General features: G+C 42.9%; 1 protein-coding gene across 5 annotated transcripts in view; it reads left to right on the top strand.

Moving 5' to 3' along the window:
- Nucleotides 1–20,769, top strand: part of rapgef4a (Rap guanine nucleotide exchange factor 4a) — a 389,151-nt gene that overhangs the window by 178,883 nt on the left and 189,499 nt on the right. For all 5 annotated transcript variants that reach the window (XM_085986188.1, XM_085986187.1, XM_085986186.1 and 2 more), the window contains one exon: nt 19,575–19,647. In XM_085986188.1, the coding sequence (XP_085842314.1) occupies nt 19,575–19,647 (73 nt within the window). The remainder of the gene's footprint in view (nt 1–19,574; nt 19,648–20,769) is intronic.

Below are 20,769 nucleotides of genomic sequence, written 5' to 3'. Positions count from 1 at the left end.
TTAAATACGTGGGGTTACGGGGATAGGGTGGGATATGTGTTGGTGTAGGGGTTACGGGGATCGGGTGAGATGTGTCGGTGCAGGCTCGATGGGCCGAAATGGCCTCTATCTGCACTGTGGGGTTTCTGTGATCCCTGTGATACACCACTGGACACAGGCTTCCAGTCACAAAAACAACCTTCGACCATCACCCTCTGCCTCTTGCCACTAAGCCAATTTTAGATCCAATGTGCCAAATTGCCCTGGATTCCATGGGCTATTACCTTCTTGACCAGTCTCACATGTGGGGCTTTGTCAAAAGCCTTACTGAAGTCCATGTAGACTACATCAACTGCAGTACCCTCATCCACACACCTAGTCACCCCCTCGCAAAATTCAGTCAAATTGGTTAGACATGATCTCCCCCTGACAAAGCCATGCTGACTATCCCTGATTAATCCTTGCCTCTCCAAGTGGAGACTAATTCTGTCCCTCAGAATTTTTTCCAATAATTTCCCTACCACTGATGTTAGGCTCACTAGCCTGTAATTCCCTGGTTTATCCCTACTACCCTTCTTGAACAATGGTACTACGTTAGTTGTTCTCCAGTCCTCTGGCACCTCCCTTGTGGCCAGAGAGGTTCTGAAAATTTGTGTCAGAGCCCCTGCAATCTCCTCCCTTGCCTCACACAGCAGCCTGGGATACATCCCATCAGCGCCTGGGGATTTATCCACTTTTAAGCCCGCTAAAACCGCTAGTACCTCCTCCCTCAATATTAATTTGTTCAACTATATCACAATCCCCCTGCCTGATTTCTATGCCTACATCACCCTTCTCCATAGTGAACACAGTTGCAAAATATTAATTTAAAACCTTACCTACATCTTCTGGCTCTACACACACATTGCCACTTTGGTCCCTAATGGGCCCTACTCTTTCCCTGGTTATCCTCTTGCCCTTGTTATCCTCTTGCCCTTAATATACTTATAAAATACCTTGGGATTTTCCTTTTATTTTGCCCGCCAGTGTTTTTTCATGCCCCCTCTTCGCTTTCTAATTTCTTTCAGTACCGCCCTGCACTTTCTGTACTCCTAGGGAGTATAGAATTGTATTCTATTTCAATTTTAAAGGGGGTTGCATAGTCTACTGAATCACTTCATAACCATAAATGTTATGAAGGGAGATGTCTGTATATTTGCTGGTGTCTCTCAATTAGCTCTTGTTACCTTATTTTGTAATTTAGAAGTGCTGTGTAGAAGTAAGTTCAGAGCAGACATTGATTTGGACGGCAAAATCAAGCAGTTTCTTTGATTTGTTCTGGGTGTTTTTGGTTAGCGGGATATCTGGCACATGTGGAAACCTTTCACAATGTTGAACAGCTGCCAATTTAACCTACTGAAAAATCTCCGCCCACCTGTCAGGTTTGTGTTTGTCTAATGAGGCGTAGGTTGGCAGAGCTAAGGCTCAAGTGTGTACGGGGATATTGCTGGAGTAAACCATGCAGCTTACTGATGCATTTCCTATTGCTTGTCTAGCTAGGACCACTCTACACATTAGGGCTTTGGCTTGCAGGATTATCTGGAGCATAGCAAGAAGAATCGCAACCCCAGTAATGCATCTAGCCCTTCAGATTCTTATAGTGAGCCAGGCTGGCTGGCGAACTGGTTTGCTCTGCATCAGGCCTTAACAAAAAAAGTGCATAGTTTGTTTTGGCTCCATTTTACATTCTAGTTGATTGTGTATATTCTCCTAACACTTTAAACACCTTTTCATGATGCCAGAGTGCCATAAGAACATAGGAACAGGAGTAGGCCATTCAGCTCCTTGAGCCAGTCACTAGATCATGGCTGTACCCACCTTTGTTCCATTTCCCTTGATAACAAAAATCTATTGATCTTGGTCTTGAAAATTTCAATTGAGCCAGCATCCATAGCTTTTTGTGTGGGAGAGTTCCAGATTTCCACTACCCTTTGTGTGAAAACATGCTTCCTAATTTCACTCCTAAATAGCCCAGCTATAATTTTAGGATTATGGCCTCTTGTCTGGATTTGCCCCAGAGGAAATAGTTTCTCTATGTCTATTCTATCAAATCCCTTTATAATTTTAACTACCTCAATTAGATCAACTCTCAACATTCAACTCAAGGGATACATGCCAAGTTTATGTAACCCATCTTCATAATTTAACCCTTAAAGCCCCAGTATCATTCTGGCAAATCTGCGCTGTACCCCCTCCAAGACCAATATATTTTTCCTGAGGTTTGGTGCCAAAACTGAACGCAGTGCTCCAGATGGGGTCTGCCCAAAGCTCTGTACAACTAAAGCATAACTTCCTCCCCTTTGTATTTCAACCCCCTTAAGATATCGGCCAACATACCATTAGCCTTTTTGATTACTGTTTGTGCCTGGAGTCCTAAATCCCTCTGCTGCTCCACGGTTCCTACTTTCTTGCCATTTAGAAAATCTTGTACACAAGTGGTATTGCAGATTTGATGCTGTAACATGAATTTTTTACAGTACGATACTGCCAGTTTCTGAGAAAGTGAGACCACCTGGAATGCATTTAAGTATACATGTGCAGAGCTCTGCTTTTCCTGATTTGAGAGCAGCGTGAGTGGGCAATGTAACCAAGATCACACTCTTGGATATATCCTTATTACTGCAATACAACTGGAGAATTAGTGATTTAGAATTTCTAATACAGCCATAATACCACTTACCAATGTTCAATACCTATGGTAAGATATTAATGATGGCTTCAATTTCTCATTTACTTCTTATTTTCTTGTTTTTTTAAAATGTTCTCATGATTTCTGAAAACCAAATCTAATTACGTCAAGTTACTTCATTCTTATCCTTCCCTCTGCTGTTAACAGTAAGACTTATTCATTATGATTAAAAAATGTAACTTATTCTGATTCATGAAAATTAAACACTACTCCATGAGTTTGTGTGTGTCACTCTTTTTAATCATGAATCTCACTTCTGGCACTTTGCTGACAGTTAGTTATTTCTTGTGGAAATGGAAATCTGTAATTTGCGTGTATGTTCTTTTGATTCCCAGTTTTCTTTCCAGTGTTTGTAATGGGCTCTCACAACTCGCACATTGTCAGCTTAAATAGTTTTGAATGAACAATTTCAAATATCTTGTAACAGCTCCTGAAAGATATCAGAACAAGTGTCTGACAGATGATTCCCTAAAGGGACACAACAATACTATGCAATCATATGTCATCACTATAATCTAATCACCTACTCCCAAGTGCTACATAAAACTGCTCGGGTGCTTGTCAAAACCCTTTCACAACTCTGTCAACAGCTGGATTGCTTCCATAACTGAATGGAGCCATTTTATCTTGTAATGAGTTCAATGCTGGTACTAGACATTAGGCTTTTATATTTTTTTTGTTAAATTCTCCTTTTTTGCTGGTCACATCAATAAGTACTGAAAGGTAATTCTAAGGCATTGTATGGATCATTTCTGCAAATAGTTTAGTGAACTGTGAAGTTTATTTGTGTTTTGTTCAAATACATGGAGAGAAGTTTTTGGACCAAAAAAGCAGATACTGGGTTCTAACGTAGTTATGCATGATGCGAGTATTTATGTCACCTTGCCTAAAACCGAATCACAATTGCTCACTTCAGAGTGGAGTATGTTTTCCAGTCTTGAGGTTTGCACATGCAGAGCGGCAGAAAAAGCATCAAGGTGGATTTCTCCCATAGCCAACCTAAGTTAGCTCCAAGGAAGGATAATCCTTCCAGGTAGTCAACCTTTGACTACTTAACTCTCCAAAAGTAAAGGCGTGACAGTTACAGTGTAGAATATTGGTCATTAGTGTACTGTAGGCCATGAATAGTGCTGAGTAGATCCTTGTTTTTTTTTTGTAAAATTACCAAATACTTGTGAAATTACAACACAAAGTAAGTGTAACAACAATAAATTTTCAATCATTAGCCCGTGTGCAGCTTTACAGCGTAAGTGATTTATAATGAAGTGGAGTTTGACCTCCAGTAGAATCAGACAAAGTGAAAGTTGTAAAAAGAGATTAATACTGTAGATTGTGACCCTGAAGACTGAGTCATACAGCCTGGCTGGCATCACCCCCTTGTGTTGACTGGGTTTTAATGGAGCCATTCAAAGTCAGACTCTTGGGAGTCACCATGTCTTGGTTTATACTGACTTGACTGATCTAAAGCCTAAGGGAGTAAGGAATGATTTTCACTGATTTATTTAAATCCAGATTTGGGCTTCTGATATAATGTTCACGCTCTTATTTCAAGCACTGAATCAATAGTGAATATAATATGGCTTGTAAATAGGACTAGAGTGTTTCTGTAGAGATGGTGAAGTAATCCTGTCAACCTGCAGGGTTCTCGTATTATGATACTAGGTGTAAAAAAAAATTCATGGATGAATATTAATGAATAAAATATTTAAAATAATTAGTTTCAGCGAGAACTGTAATATCTTAAGAATTTGAGGAGACTGTGCAACTGAAATAAAATCATGAGTGTCTCTTAGTGATGTAATGTTTGTGCCATGGAATGGTTGACCTGTCATTCTCCACATGGCAGCATTTGATCTTAACTATGCTGTCTGGAGTAAGAACAGAGTGCAGGCAAAATTAGAGGGCAAGATTGGTGCAGATGCGCAGATAATAGGATGCGGGTGGAGAGAAATTCCCAAAAAAGTACCATGTGATGTTCCGAGCATTTAAAATAAAATTCAAAAAAATCTGATCATTCACCAGGCTGTTCCTTATTGTGTGGAAGAAAATGGTGCCTGTGCATTAGATACATGGATAAAGTATCAAATTAGACTTTCTTGTGTTAATGGCTAAATGTCCATATTGCTAAAACAAGTTAAAATAAAATGTAATTGTATATTATTATTATTTGTTCTCCTGAAAATGGCAGTTTATGTTGGGCTACAATTCCACAGCCAATAGCAGCCATTTGGTACCTCTCCCAATGAGGTACTTAGAATCATAGAAAGACACAACACAGAAGGCGGCCATTCGGTCCATCGTGCCTGTGCCAGTTCTTTGAAAGAGCTATCTAATTAGTCCCACTCCCTGGCTCCATTCCCATAGCCCTGTCAATTATTTCCCTTCAAGTTTTTTTTTATATTCATTCATGGGACCTGGACATCGCTGGCAAAGCCAGCACTTATTGCCCATCCCCAATTGCTCTTGAGAAGGTGGTAGTGAGCCACCTTCTTGAACTGCTGCAGTCCGTGTGGTGAAGGTACTCCCACAGTGCTGTAAGGGAGGGAGTTCCAGGATTTTGAACCAGTGATGATGAAGGCTCGGCAATATATTTCTAAGTCAGGATGGTGTGTGACTTGGAGGTGGTGGTGTTTCCATGCGTCTGCTGCCCTTGTCCTTCTAGGTGGTAGAGGTCGCGGGTTTGGGAAGTGCTGCTGAAGAAGCCTTGGCGAGTTGCTGCAGTGCATCTTGTAGATGGCACACACTGCAGCCACGGTACGCTGGTGGTGGAGGGAGTGAATGTTTAAGGTGGTAGATGGGGTGCCAGTCAAGCGGGCTGCTTTGTCCTGGATGATGTCGAGCCTCTTGAGTGTTGTTGGAGCTGCACTCAACCAGGCAAGTGGAGAGTATTCCATCACATTCCTTACTTGTGCCTTTTTAGATGGTGGAAAGGCTTTGGGGAGTCAGGAGGTGAGACATTCGCAACAGAATACCTAGCCTCTGACCTGCTCTGTCTGCCACAGTATTTATGTGGCTGGTCCAGTTAAGTTTCTGGTCAATGCTGACCCCCAGGATGTTGATGGTGGGGAATTCAGCAATGGTAATGCTGTTGACTGTCAAGGGGCGGTGGTTAGACTTTCGCTTGTTGGAGATAGTCATTGCCCGGCTCTTGTGTGGTGCAAATGTTACCTGCCACTTAGCCCAAGCCTGATCGTCCAGGTCTTGTTGCATGCAGGCATGGACTGCTTTATTATCTGAGGAGTTGCGAATGGCACTGAATACTGGGCAGTCATTGGCGAACATCGCCATTTCTGACCTTATGTTGGAGGGAAGGTCATTGATGAAGCAGCTGAAGATGGCTGGACCTAGGGCAATGCCCTGAGGTACTCCTGCAGCGATGTCCTGGGGCAGTGATGATTGACCTCCAACCACCACAACCATCTTCCTTTGTGCTAGGTATGACTCCAGCCAGTGGAGTGTTTTCCCCCCGATTCCCATTGACTTCAGTTTTTACCAGGGCTCCTTGATGCCAGACTCGGTCAAATGCTGCCTTGATGTGAAGGGCAGTCACTCTCACCTCATCTCTGGAATTCAGCTCCTTTGTCCATGTTTGGACCAAGGCTGTAATGAGGTCCGGAGCCAAGTGGTCTTGGACGAACCCAAACTGGGCATCAGTGAGTAGGTTATTGGTGAGTAAGTGCCACTTGATCACACTGTTGATGGCACCTTCCATCACTTTGCTGATGAGTGAGAGTAGACTGATGGAGCGGTATTTGGCCGGATTGGATTTGTCCTGCTTTTTGTGGACAGGACATACCTGGGCAGTTTTCCACATTGTCGGATAGATGCCAGTGTTGTAGCTGTACTGGAACAGCTTGGCTAGAGGCACGGCTAGTTCTGGAGCACAAGTCTTCAGCACGACAACTGGTATGTTGTCAGGGCCCATAGCCTTTGCTGTATCCAGTGTGCTCAGCCGTTTCTCGATATCATGTGGAGTGCATTGAATTGGCTGAAGACTGGCTTCTGTGATGGTGGGGACCTCAGGAGGAGGCCGATATGGATCATCCACTCGGCACTTCTGGCTGAAGATGGTTGCAAACGCTTCAGTCTTGTCTTTATCCACTTCCCTTTTGAAAGTTACAATTGAATCTGCTTCCAGCACCCTTTCAGGCAGTACATTCCAGATCACAACTCCTCGCTGCGTTTATTTAAAAAAAAAGAAAATCCCTCTGTTGCCTCTTTTGCCTTTAATCTGTGTCCTCTGGTTACCGACCCTTCTGCCATTGGAAACAGTTTCTCCATCAAAACTGTTCATGAATTCTGAACACCTCTATCAAATCTCCTATTAACCTCTGCTATAAGGAGAACAACTCCAGACTCTCCATATAACTGAAATCCCTATATTTCTCATCTATATGTCTAGACAGACACTGTCATCAGAATATCTGACTGTTGGGGGGGGAAGAGGAGGGAAGGAAAAGTGGTGAGAGAATCACACGAGAGTCTGATCCTTTCCAGTGGTGTCACTGGATAATGATTAGGAGTGGAAACTAAAGTTGATCTTTCCTGGCCCCACTAACACCTCACTAGTAATTTGCTGGAGGTCATTTAAATCAGCACAGAGCAGCAATTGAACCTGGGAACTTTGAGAGTATGGCTTAGTACCATCCTAGGCAGTGCATTTACCACTGAACCATTCTCAAACCATCATTTGGTTTGAGGACTAGTTGGATCTGACACTTGAAGTACTTGTCATTGAAGTGCTAAATGGAGAAGAAAAGTGTGGATGGAAATACTTTCAACATAAAGTACTTCTTCCTCCCAATGTTAAATTACTTAAAGAAATTATTTTCAGGTTTTTTTCTCCACCATTTTGAGCTTCTAAATCTGCAGGGAGCTGTTGAATCCGTGTGTTAATGGAGACACGGAATGCAGGAGTTGATTTAACAAGTGTTTACTGAACAAAGTCTGGAGGTGAACTAACTATACAAGACGCTATACAGGCTTATATACCCGAGTGGTCACTACCAGTACTACAGTACACAGGGGCTTCAAAAAAAACATAGTTCCTCTTAAAGGTACATACACTACAATTCCTCCCCTTTTTAGATAAATAGTACATAACATTTTAAGTAATCATTAAATAACATTTTTACAAGAACAATAATCTACACATTTGCTGAAGTTAATCAATTACAAATTCAGTCTCTCTGGAGGCTTCCTGACTCGGTCCGGATAACGCCTCGGCGGTATAGTAGGTTTCGGTGGTGTAGTAGGTTCTTTTGGCAAGGTCGATTCGGCTTGAATGCCAGTGTCGGGTTCATTTGGTTCCAGTATCACCGGATCGGAGGTAAATACTATGGGTATCTCTGCTTCATCACTAGGCGTATAGAGTTGTGGTGTAGGTTGTCCCTTTTCGGATGACTCTATGATCTGGTCAGCATGGCGCCTTATTATGCTTTCTCCAATGTCCACGGTATACATCAGCGGTCCTAGTCGTGTGCAAATAGTTCCAGGCTGCCATTTCTCGGTACGGTAGTCCCGGGCCAAAACTCTGGAAGGTTCTAGTTGGCCTTTCATTCATGCTTTGAAATTGCCGGTTCTCTACGTCCCTTCTGATGTTTGGCTTGATCAAATCCAGCCGGCATCTTAGTCTTCTATTGAAAAACATCATGGCGGGGGTTTGGTTTGTAACCACATGTGTTGCATTCCTGTACGCAAACAAGAAGTTATCTACCTTATTTTGTAGATTTATGTCTTCATTACCCATGGCCTTTATGGCCGCCTTGAAGGTCTGGACAAACCTTTCAGCTAATCCATTGGTGGCGGGATGGTATGGGGCGGACGTGTAGTGCTTAACCCCATTGTTTTTTAAGAACTTCCTGAATTCTTCGGACACAAATTGCGGTCCATTATCAGAACAGATCTGTTCAGGCAGCCCATTCCTGGCGAATATGGTCCTTAATACTGTGATGGTTTTTTCTGTGGTGGTGGAAGACATCTTTATTACCTCCGGCCACTTGGAGTGTGTATCAACCGCGATTAAGAACATTGAGTCCATAAATGGACCAGCAAAGTCGATATGTACCCTTTGCCATGGAGATGAGGGCCACTCCCATGGATGTAGAGGGGCTTGTGGTGGGGCGTTTTGGACCTTCTGGCATCCTAGACAGCTCTTGGTCATTTCTTCGATGTCTCCATCGATACCTGGCCACCACACAAATGCTCTGGCTAGGTTCTTCATTTTCACTCCACCCAGATGCCCCTCGTGAAGCTCCTTTAGCACTTTATCCTGGAGTTTGGGTGGAATCACCACTCTGGATCCACACATCAAGGTTCCTCGGCACACTGACAGCTGTTCTCTTCTTTGCGAGAATGCTGGCAACAGTGGTTCGCCATGTGCTGGCCATCCCTTCACCATTAAATCGTAGACTCGTGAGAGAGTCGGGTCATTTCTCGTTTCCTTTTCAATGGTAGAATTTGTCACTGGTAGACATTCCACTATGGTCGAGTGGAACATCTCCACTGGGTCCACTGTAGGTGCCTCTTCTACCGTTGGCAACGGTAGGCGCGATAAACCGTCAGCATTCCCATGCTGTTTTGTTCCTTTGTATTCTATGTCATATTGGTGTGCCCCTAGGAAAAGGGACCACCTCTGTAGCCTTTGCACTGTCATAATGGGAACACCCTTTTTAGGGTTGAATATGGAGATGAGGGGTTGATGGTCAGTCAACAAGGTAAATTTTTGTCCGTGTAGGTAATGGTTGAATTTCTTCACCCCCCACACCAGGCCGAGTGCCTCCCTGTCGATCTGGGCATAGTTACGCTCAGCTGAGCTCAATGAGCGTGACGCAAAAGCTATCGGCCGCTCCGAGCCATCAGGGAATCTATGCGATAATACCACTCCCACGTCGTAAGGGGATGCATCGCACGCCAGTCTGATTGGCAGTGATGGGTTGTAATGAGCCAACACTTCCTTGGATGTGATCAAGCCTTTGCATTTATGGAAGGCACGTTTACAGTCTTCGCTCCATTTCCAAATTACTCCCGTTTGTCGCAGTGCGTTAAGAGGGTGCAGAACCGTTGACAAGTTCGGTAAAAATTTATGATAGTAATTTATTAATCCCAGGAACGACCTTAATTGTGAGACATTTTCAGGCGCTGGGGCTTTTACGACTGCTTCAATTTTTTTCAGGTGACTTATGCAACCCTTCTTCATTAATGACATGGCCACAATATGATATTTGTTTCTGGAAAAATTCGCACTTGGGGCGATTTGCTCGTAGGCCCCGTTCTCTCAGCCTCGTGAGCACCTGCTCCAAATTGGCAAGGTGCTCATTGTCGTTTTCTCCTGTTACAAGGATGTCGTCTAGGTAGCATTGAGTCCCCGGAATCCCTTGCAGGACTTGCTCCATAGCTCTTTGCCAGATAGCTGGAGCTGATGCTACTCCGAAAACCAGTCGATTGTACTGGTACAGGCCTTTGTGTGTGTTTACCGTGAGATACTTTTTAGAGGCCTCCTCAACCTCCATCTGCAGATATGCCTGTGCCAAGTCAATTTTTGTGAAACGTTTCCCTCCGGATAGTGAAGCGAAAATATCTTCTATCCTCGGAAGAGGATACTGTACCGTGTGAAGAACCGGGTTTACAGTCACCTTGAAGTCCCCACAGATGCAAATTTTTCTCTGTTCTTCAGATTTATCATTATTCAACGTTTTCTTCATGACCGGGACGATGGGTGTTGCCCACTCGCTCCAATCTACCTTGGATAACACGCCTGCTTTTTCCAAATTCTCCAGCTCTGCCTCGACTGCTGGACGAATTGCGTATGGCACCGGTCTTGCCTTAAAAAACTTGGGAATTGCCGCATCTTCCACTTTTATTGAGGCGGTGGCGCCTTTCAGGGTTCCTAGTTCCTGTTGAAACACTTCTTTGGCGTTAGCCAAGATTTCTTTTAATCGTCCAGGTATGACGTCATCATCATTTTTTTTCTTACTGGTCACCGTCAGTGCCTGAATGGAGTGCCAGTCTAAACGTATCTTTCTGATCCATTCACATCCCAACAACGGTGGACCACCATCTTGCAGAACGTATAAATACAACTTCTGTATTTCCTTGCCGTTGTATACAACAGGCACCCTTATTTTCCCTCTGTGGTATACTTTCTGCCCTGTATATGTCTTCAAGATAATGAATGTGTCTTTCAAAGGTATATGCGGAAATAGCCGCTCGTAATCCCGTCGACTTATGACGGTCAGAGCTGATCCTGTATCTAGCTCCATTTTAACTGGGGACCCCGCTATCGTGAGGGTAACCCAAATGGTCTGGTAATCTTTTTTGGCAATTACATTATGTAATTTGAGACAGCTTAGTCTCTTGTTTCCGGAGTCGCTATCGCTCTTCTGGTCTTCGGAGCTACTGTCCGTCATCATTTGTACCTTTCTGTACTTTTCCTTATTGACCTTTTTACTGTCAGCGGATTTTTTTCCAGATCTGCATACACGTGCAATGTGTCCCATCTTTCCGCATTGCCTGCATGCTTTGTCCTTGAACCAGCAGTCCCTCTGGTCATGGGTGGATCTGCCGCAGCGATAACATCTCTGGAAACCCCGTGTCATTTCATGGGTGCCGAAGTCCTGTGGCTTTTGCTGTATCTCTGCAGCTCCTCTTGCTGCTGCTTCGTATGATACAGCCACACTGAAAGCCTTGTCCAGTGTCAAATCTTTCTCAGAAAGTAGTCTTTTCTGTGTTCCTTCGCTTCGGAGACTGCAGACGAATTTGTCTCGTAGGGAATCTGCCAGTCCTGCCCCGAATTGGCAGTGTTTTGACAGCTTTCGTAATTCGGTGAGGTAATCAGCATTACTTTCATTCTTGTGCTGATTCCTCCTGAAGAATTTGAATCGTTCCGCTATCAGCAGCGGTGTTGGGTTTAGGTGCTCCTGTAGGGTATCAACAATCTCCTTTAAAATTCTTGTCCATCGGTTTGGCTGGAGTGATTAAGTTTCGTAACAGCCCGTATGTCCTTGCGCCCATCAGATTTAGAAGTACCGATGCCTTTTTATCATCCTCTACTTCATTCGCTGTGCAATATACCTCCCACTCTTTCCACATATGTGGTCCAATCCTCTATCACTATCGAAAGCAGTAATATTGCCAGTCTTAGGCATCCTGAAAATCAAAAATGGCGCCTCCCGCGCTTTTCCTTCTTCCCTGCTGAGTCAAGATGGCGCTTTCCCGCCGCTGCCGCTGTTGCCAACGCTGTTCTCCACGGTTCCCATTGCGACCTGCAGCTTTTCGTGGTATTTCTATATATTTTTTTTTATTTACACATATATTTTAAACAGTTTCTCCATCACTTGGAGAATCGTTCCCATCGGACCCTCTGGGACTTTCCCCTCCCTCTGCTCGGTCCGAACGCCGACCTGCTTTGCAGCACCGGCCGTCTCCTGAGTGCTCCACCCTCTGCCTCTGTTTGCTTCTGCTTTCCGCCTCGCTGCAGAGCCACCCGATCGAGCCCCAGCCCGCCGCCCAGGAAGGATCAGTGCACTACCTGCCACCAGCCCGTTTAGCTGGTGAAACCACAGTTTTTTTTTTTTGTTTTTTTGTTTTTTTTCGGACCTTCGTCTGAGGAATCGATCTCCTTGAGGTGCTGCCGAATTGCAGGTAAGTTCGTTTCTAACTCGTCGCCACTGTTGAATCCGTGTGTTAATGGAGACACGGAATGCAGGAGTTGATTTAACAAGTGTTTACTGAACAAAGTCTGGAGGTGAACTAACTATACAAGACGCTATACAGGCTTATATACCCAAGTGGTCACTACCGGTACTACAGTACACAGGGGCTTCAAAAAAAACATAGTTCCTCTTAAAGGTACATACACTACAGGAGCCACTCTATTGATATTAGTTATGGGACTGGGATCTTCTATGGAGCTGCTTTCTGCCATAGTTCAGGATCCAGGCCATTTGATTACCTGGCACTCAAGCTGGGAAGAAGGCAATACTGGCTGGGTATTATAGTAGATAAATGGTGAAGTACTGTTACACAGTGTCAACACAGGTATGTCATGGTGTCACCCTGTGCCGAGTTTCCAATCTGAGAGTTAACTCTGGAAGAATCCAATATATTCAATGTCATAGGTAAGGTTAATCTGTAACACTACTGTGCCAGGATATTCGAGCCGTTGAAAGAAATGTTTTGGATAGATGTTCAGAAGAACTCCTTAAGAAAAGTGATGAACACAAGTGTTCCAAGTAAAGTATGAAGGCAAAAACTCAAGAATTTGATAAATTACTTGAATGGGGGAAAAGAAGGTCTTTTATTCTGGACAGATGATCTAAGATGGGCCAAATGTCATCTTTCATCTGTATCTAGTGACCTTGGTTGACATGTCATACAGAGAGAAAGTGGAAGACAAACAGAGAGGCAGAAAGAAAGAACAAGTAGAGAGACAGTTACAGCAAAGCATAGTAATTAGAAGAAAATCGCTCTTCATCCAGATTTGAACTGATATTCGCACCGTAAGCTAAATTCTATTTTTGGAAGTGTGTACTGGCATAAGTGCTGAGGGAGTAGGTGGTTGGGACTGAGGGGGTGGGGCGGCTGCTACGATTAATGGGCTGGGTAAAAGTGTACTGGCTGGACTGTCAGCATGACACCTGGAAACACTAGCAGGGGTCCTAATGTCTCCCAGGATTGGGCATATGAACCTACACTGTCAGAGCTGTTTGGTGTGAGGCAGCACAGGGCCATGGTAGGAGTACTGGACTGAGGAGTTTGGTAAGGTGAGATGGAACAGTCTTAGTTTCTTAGCACTTGGTAATAGGCAGCAGAAAAGTCTGGGGCCAGATTAGGCCCTGTAAAGCAAAGTCTGGGCAATGGGGTGAATAGGATTTTAATGGAGCCGAGACTAGGAGGAGAGGTCCTTCAGATGCTTGAGACTACAGGTGATCTCCTCTCAAAAATTATTCCATTAAATCTTGGGGTGAAGACATGAAGTAGAGGACAGAGTTGAAGTTTTTGATTTTCCATGAGGGTTCAATATTAGACAACTAAAAAATGTTTTTGGTAATAGATTTATTTTTGATGGCCACCATGCCCATTGGTTGGGGTTCTGTGACTTCCTTTAGTGGGTTGATGCACAGGTATGTCAATGAAACATGAGCCCAACTAGATCCCAGAGAAATTATACTTTGAACACTAAGTGACATTTTATTGGATGCAATAATTCGGGACATCAGGCACTGGAATTATTATATATACTAGTGAATCCTCATGGTGTTGCTCAGGCCTGCTTTTTCAGGGCATTTGACACATCGGGGAGAACAATAGTGCAGCCAAGGGCCAGTTTTTATCTTTACTGTGATTTGGAGACACGTCGTTGGGGAGAGCTTCTGCCGGTGATGACCTGGAGTTTAGTGAGGAAAGGTATCATGTGGAGTGTGGACAAAGAGAAAGAGCTTTTAAATTAAAAGCTGGAGGGGGGAAGGAATCTTGCATCTTAATATAATATATTTATATAATGTATGTATCTTATCAAGAAGTGGCAGGTGTGGTTTCGTTTTGTTGTGGTCTTTGAAAGGAGCTGCCATCTGGTGACAGATCTCTGAGGTTACTCCTTTTTACACAGTACAATTAGAGGGCAGTGACCCAAGTTTCAGACTTAATTAGAGCCTGCCTGGATGTAACTGTGCCATGTTCCAGGGCATTGAGTATGTACTGTCTCAAATTAGTGTCATGGAAATGCCAGTAGCATGCATGGAAAATTCCACAATATTAAAGCCATTTTTATGTGCTAAATATAATTGTGACTTTTCAGTGGAAACAGATCTGCTTTCCATAATGCTTCATGTCGGTCATTCATTCCTAAATAGAGTCTCTGTTTAAAATGCCAAATTACTGATGGAGTTCAATCTAGATCTATAACAATTTTAAACTAAAGTAAAATACTCTACCATTGCTAATATAAATCCATCAGATTTGTAATGTCTGAATCAGGATAACAATTTGCAATCTTAGTTAATCCGATGCCTCACGCTGTTTTTAGAAACTGTAGATTTAGAGACACTAATGAAATCCTGATGAATGGGGCATTAACACTGTTATTGCAAAGCAGTCGGTTGTCGGAGCATATATTTCAGTTCTCTTTCTCTGATGCTTGCTCAGATCAGTGGTGTTTAAGCTGTTATCAGTGAGCTCAGGTAAGCATCATTTCACCACAGCAAGGTTAAAAAAAAAAATGTTTACTCGTTCCTGGAATGTGGGCGTCACTGGCAAGGCCAGCATTTATTGCCCATCCCTAATTGCCCTTGAAAAGGTGGTGGTGAGCCGCTGCCTTCAACTGCTGCAGTCCGTGTGGTGAAGGTACTCCCACAGTGCTGTTAGGGAGAGAGTTCCAGGATATTGACCCAACGACTATGAAGGACGGCGCTCTATTTCCAAGTCAGGATGGTGTGTGACTTGGAGATGGTGGTAGAAACATAGAAAAATAGGAGCAGGAGTAGGCCCTTCGAGCCTGCTCCACCATTCAATATGATCATGGCTGATCCTCTATCTCAATACCATAGTCCGCTCTCTCCCCATACCCCTTGATGCCTTTTGTGTCTAGAAATCTGTCTATCTCCTTCTTAAATATATTCAGTGACTTGGCCTCCACAACCTTCTGTGGTAGAGAATTCCACAGGTTCACCACCCTCTGAGTGAAGAAATTTCTCCTCATCTCAGTCCTAAATGTCCTAACCCATATCCTGAGACTGTGACCCCTCGTTCTAAACCCCCCCAGCCAGGGGAAACATCCTCCCTGCATCCAGTCTGTCTAGCCCTGTCAGAATTTTATACGTTTCAGTGAGATCCCCTCTCATTCTTCTAAACTCCAGTGAATACAGGCCTAGTCAACCCAATCTCTCCTCATATGACAGTCCTGCCATCCCAGGAATCAGTCTAGTGAACCTTCACTGCACTCCCTCTATGGCAAGTATATCCTTTCTTAGGTAAGGATACCAAACTTTTTTCTGATTTACCAGGAGTTCCTGAAAAGGAGAATATGAGCAACAATGCACAGGTGTGGTCTCACCAAGGCCCTGTACAACTGTAGTAAGACCTCCTTGCTCCTGTACTCAAATCCTCTTGCAATGAAGGCCAGCATACCATTTGCCTTCCTAACTGCTTGCTGCACCTGCATGTTTGCTTTCAGTGACTGGTGTACAAGGACACCCAGGTCCCTTTGTACATCAGCATTTCCCAATCTATCACCAGTTAAATAATACTCTACCTTTCGTTTTTTTCCTATCAAAGTGGATAACTTCACATTTATCCACGTTATACTGCATCTGCCATGTATTTTCCCACTCGCTCAACTTGCCTAAATTGCCTTGAAGCCTCTTTGTATCTATCCTCCTCAACTCAATCCCACCTAGTTTTGTGTGGTCAGCAAACTTGGAAATATTACATTTGGTTCCCTCATCCAAATCATTGTAGATATATTGTGAATAGCTGGGGCCCAAGCACTGATCCCTGCGGTACCCCACTAGTCACTGCCTGCCAGCCTGAAAAAGACCCATTTATTCCTACTCTGTTTCCTGTCTGTTAACCAATTTTCAATCCATGCAATTATATTACAGGAAACTTTGGTTTATCCGGAGGTTGTATGTCCGGAAACTTCGATCTACCGGCAGAAATCAGGAGCCGTTTTGTTAGGTTTTTTTTCTTCTCGTGGCTTTGTTTTCAACAGTCGAGCTCTGGAAAGTCTTTCTGAAGCTGTTGCCAAGCTACAGAGATGCTTCCAAGGTACGGGCCGACTGTTTACAAGCTGTTGCTAAGCAACAGTGTTTGTTGTCAGATACGGAGATGAAAACCTCTGTATGCTTCAACATTAACTTTGTATGTCCGGCAGTTTTGATAGATCGGCAACAGCTCGGTCCCGTCAGTGTCGGATATAACAAAGTTTCCTGTACCTCCAATCCCATGTGCTTTAATTTTGCACACTAACCTCTTATGTGGGACTTTATCAAAGGCCTTCTGAAAATCCAAATACACCACATCCACTGGTTCTCCCTTATCTATTCTACCAGTTACATCCTCAAAAAGCTCTAGTAGGTTTGTCAAACACGATTTCCCTTTCATAAATCCATGTTGACTTTGTCTAATCCCATTGATATTTTCTAAGTGTCCTGTTATCACATCCTTTATAGTAGACTCTAGCATTTTCCCTACTACTGATGTTAGGCTAACCGGTCTGTAGTTCCCTGTTTTCTCTCCCTTTTTTAAATAGTGGGGTTACATTTGCCACCCTCCAATCTGCCGGAACTGTTCCAAAATTCTATAGATTATGGAAGATGACAACGAATGCATCCACTATTTCCATGGCTACCTCTTTTAGTACTCTGGGATGCAGATTATCAGATTTCAGTCCCATTAACTTCTCCAGCATTATTTTTTTACTATTACTAATTTCCTTTAATTCCTCCTTCTCACTAGACTCTTGGTTCCCTTGCATTTCTGGGAAGTTATTTGTGTCTTCTTCCGTGAAGGCAGAACCAAAGTATTTGTTTAATTGCTCTGCCATTTCCTTGTTCCCCATTATAAATTATCCTGTTTCTGACTGTAAGGGACCTACATTTGTTTTCACTAAATCTTTTTTTCTTTTTACATACTTGTAGAAGCTTTTACAGTCCACTTTTATATTCCTTGCAAGTTTACTCTCATACTCTGTTTCCCCTCTTAATCAATCTCTTGGTCCCATGGTGTTCCCATGCGCCTGCTGTTCTTGTCCTTCTAGGTGGTAGAGGTCGCGGGTTTGGGAGTACCTGACATCAGGAGAAAGTGAATTATGGAGTCATTGAAATGTCTGCATCCAGTATTTATCAGTGTCTTGTGGCCTTTTTAAAAAATATTAAGTTGGTTTTTTTCTTGTAAATTTTTAAAAATCAAACGATCAAGTTACAACCTTTGCAGGGCAGCCCCAGTCTGGATTTGAGTCTTTTGACTGCACCTCTTTGAAAGAAAGCAGTAATGCCGTGCTCATGGGACGATTCGGTGTTGAAGCCACAACTTGTTCTGGTTTAAGGAAAGTATTAGAAAACTAAATCCGTGTTCTTTTGGAAGGAAGAGTAGGGGTAACCATGTTCATTTGTTTATCTATTATAAACAAAACAAAAGCCATTCAAGCATTACCTGAGGAAGAACGTCTTCAGGATAATTTGTGGAATAGTGCAGTGAACTTTTGAGTGAGATGGGCACAGAGATAGGAGGTGACGGAATTTTGAGGACCTTAAAGAGGAAAGGAAGGCTAGAATGGGGCAGTCATTGGAGGTGGCAGGTTGGGATTTTTGAGTGGGGGTGATGATTGGGGTTTGAAAGAGGGAGGGACAATGCCTGAAGAAATGGAGCCATTGGTAATGTCAGCTAGCATAGGGGTTAGTGCGGGGGTGGGCGGGGTGCAAATAAGTTGAGTGATCAGGAGTTGAGCAGGGAAGGGATTAAGGTAACAGGAGGTGGGTCTCATGAAGCAGATGGCTGAGAAGAGGACACTAGTGGAGATGGGGTAGAAACTGCAGAAAATCGGGATCAGGGCTAGAATGCTGGGGTCTTCAGGAAGATCTCGAGCAGGGGGAGATGAGCAGAGGCAACTGCACAGTCAGCCTTGGAGATAAAAAAAAAAAATTCCATAAGCTCTTTAAACATGGTGTCTGGGGGGAGGGGAGGAGAAAGAAGTTGGATGAGAAAAGGAGCTTTGATTCATCTTTGCCCTCCAGGATGATTGTGCAGCAGAAAATGTTTTTTTCCCCCGAGGAGAGCAAGACACAGAGCTTGATTTGTTTGAAGCAGATCTGGTGATGGTTAACAAAGGCAGATGTGTGCCAGGCGCACTCAAGTTTGGGTCTGTACCTTGAGGGAATGAAGATGGAGACTGTACCAGGAATAATGGCAGGAGTGGAAGATGGTGAGTGATTTGGTGGAACAAAGGTAACAAAGATTGAGGCAAAGGAACAGTTCAGTAGGTCCACAGAATTGGAGTTGTTGTTATGGATTGAGGACCAGATGACAGGGAGCTGACCACTTAAAAGTAAAATTGAGGGGGCGAGCAGAGAGTTTTCCACAGGCGGAAGGTAAGTGTAGTGGGATTGGGGTGGAAGGTAAGGAGAGGTGAGTGGTAAAGGAGACAAGGAAATGATCAGAGGCAGCCTTGTTGGTGACTGAAACCTTGGGAACAGAGACCGTAAGAGATAGTGAGGTGAAGATGACCATGGGATATGGCTTTTTGTAACCAACAAAAAATGTATTGTATATTAGAAAACAGTTAAATGATAGAATGTAAAAAGGAAGACTTGAAACATTGTACATTTAATATCTATATTTCTATTATTTTAAAGTGTGCAAAGGATCAACTTTTGTGTCAATTTACTAAATGTAGTTTAGTGCTTTTGCTGTTTTGAAGTGTTGCAGTGATATAGCAGGAACAGCTGTGGGAATCAGCTGCATAATTATATAAAGCAGAAATTTGTAGCAGCAATGGTACATGCAACAAAAAAAAATTACTGGACACAAACCAAATCTGCCTTCTGTGTTACTGATCAACAGTATTTATTTAGTGTAATCATTTTTTATACAATCGTGACATTCTCAATTTTAGTGATGTCTGTGACATTGCAGGAATCTCCAAGACCCTACATTTTAAGCTCCATTCACTCCAATACACTGACCAATTCTTTAATTTTAATTTATTGGGCTATTTTACACTGTGCTGCAATTCATTGATACTAATTTAAGCTCAGTTCATTTTTTAAAAATAAGCCTTCTGTATAAACTGCTTGAATGTGAGGCTGCTATTTATTGAGAGATAATACACTACAAGCGTATTGTTCTAATAATACATTTTACTTTATTTCAGAAATATCGACAGTATATGGCAGGACTCTTGGTCCCTCCCTATGGTGTTATGGAAACTGCATCTGGTAATGACAGTGAGTACAGGCCTTTTTCAATAGATAGAAAATTTGAAGCAGAAGTAACTTCATATCAAACTGATTTTATATTCAGTTTGAGTCTAAGAATTTTGTTTTAAGTTGCATTACAGTAACATCTCCATTGATTTAACTTGACCTTTTCCATAAATAACAAGAAACTTCTGTCAGGAAAGAGTGACTTGGATCTGGAAGGCTAATGTAAAATGGCAGCATGGACCCTTCAGAGGCCCAGACTGCAGCATCTTCTGTTCGGCCTTTAAATATCAGTTAATTTGGGAGTTATTTATCCTGTTTCTGTGAATTATCTTCCCAATAGTGTTTCCCCAGGATTCCAATCAAACAAGATGTGTTATTTCACTGAATTATTTCCTCAATACTTTTTTTTAATTGTCCCTTTTCTGTGATGAATCAATAGGGGAATCATCATGGCCAGCAGTATAATGTATTTGACTGGATGACAGGAGTGGTGGTTGGAAATAGGTTAGTCAGCCCATGAGTGAGGATATCTATCATTTGACTTTGCTGGTTATGATGTGTTCCATTTATAACAGTCAAGATTTCAACTGAAAAATCCATACGTGTATTTTATAACCTGAGAAAATGATATGAATGTTATGAATACCAAAACTGTTCACACGGGAATTAATGTGATCAGTTTCCATTAAAACATTCTATAATAACTGTAGAAATATGAGTGTATGTTTTAATAATCACATGCATAACAGATTCACAAAAACTAAATTTACCCACTTCTCACTTAAATTGTAACTGTCTGAAAGGAGAAGATAAGCAAGGCCAAAGGCCCATGACTCTTCCTGGATTGACCAATTTGGGGTCACCAATGAGAAGCCCATGCTGCACAGCAGACAGCTGAACTTGTGAAAGTCCATGAACATAAAGCAGGTGAATCTGGAGAGCTATCAAGACTCAGAAGTTTAGGCATTAAGGGTGCTGAATTAACATAATCCCTGACATGAGACAGATTGGACATCTTGGTTAGGGTTGTTTGCTCCAATCCCAGTGAACAAACTGATTGATCAGTTGATTCTAGCGCCCTCTTGTGGTATGGGGTTTATTTTATACAGAGCACTGTTTCACACAATCCTCATTCTCAAAAGC

Source organism: Somniosus microcephalus, chromosome 4 (assembly GCF_052327205.1).
Source record: "Somniosus microcephalus isolate GS21.2 chromosome 4, FLI_Smic_1.0, whole genome shotgun sequence".
NCBI classification, from domain to species: Eukaryota; Metazoa; Chordata; class Chondrichthyes; order Squaliformes; family Somniosidae; genus Somniosus; species Somniosus microcephalus.
The sequence above is the reverse complement of the archived record's forward strand: the minus strand, read 5'-3'. Positions and strand labels throughout refer to the sequence as shown.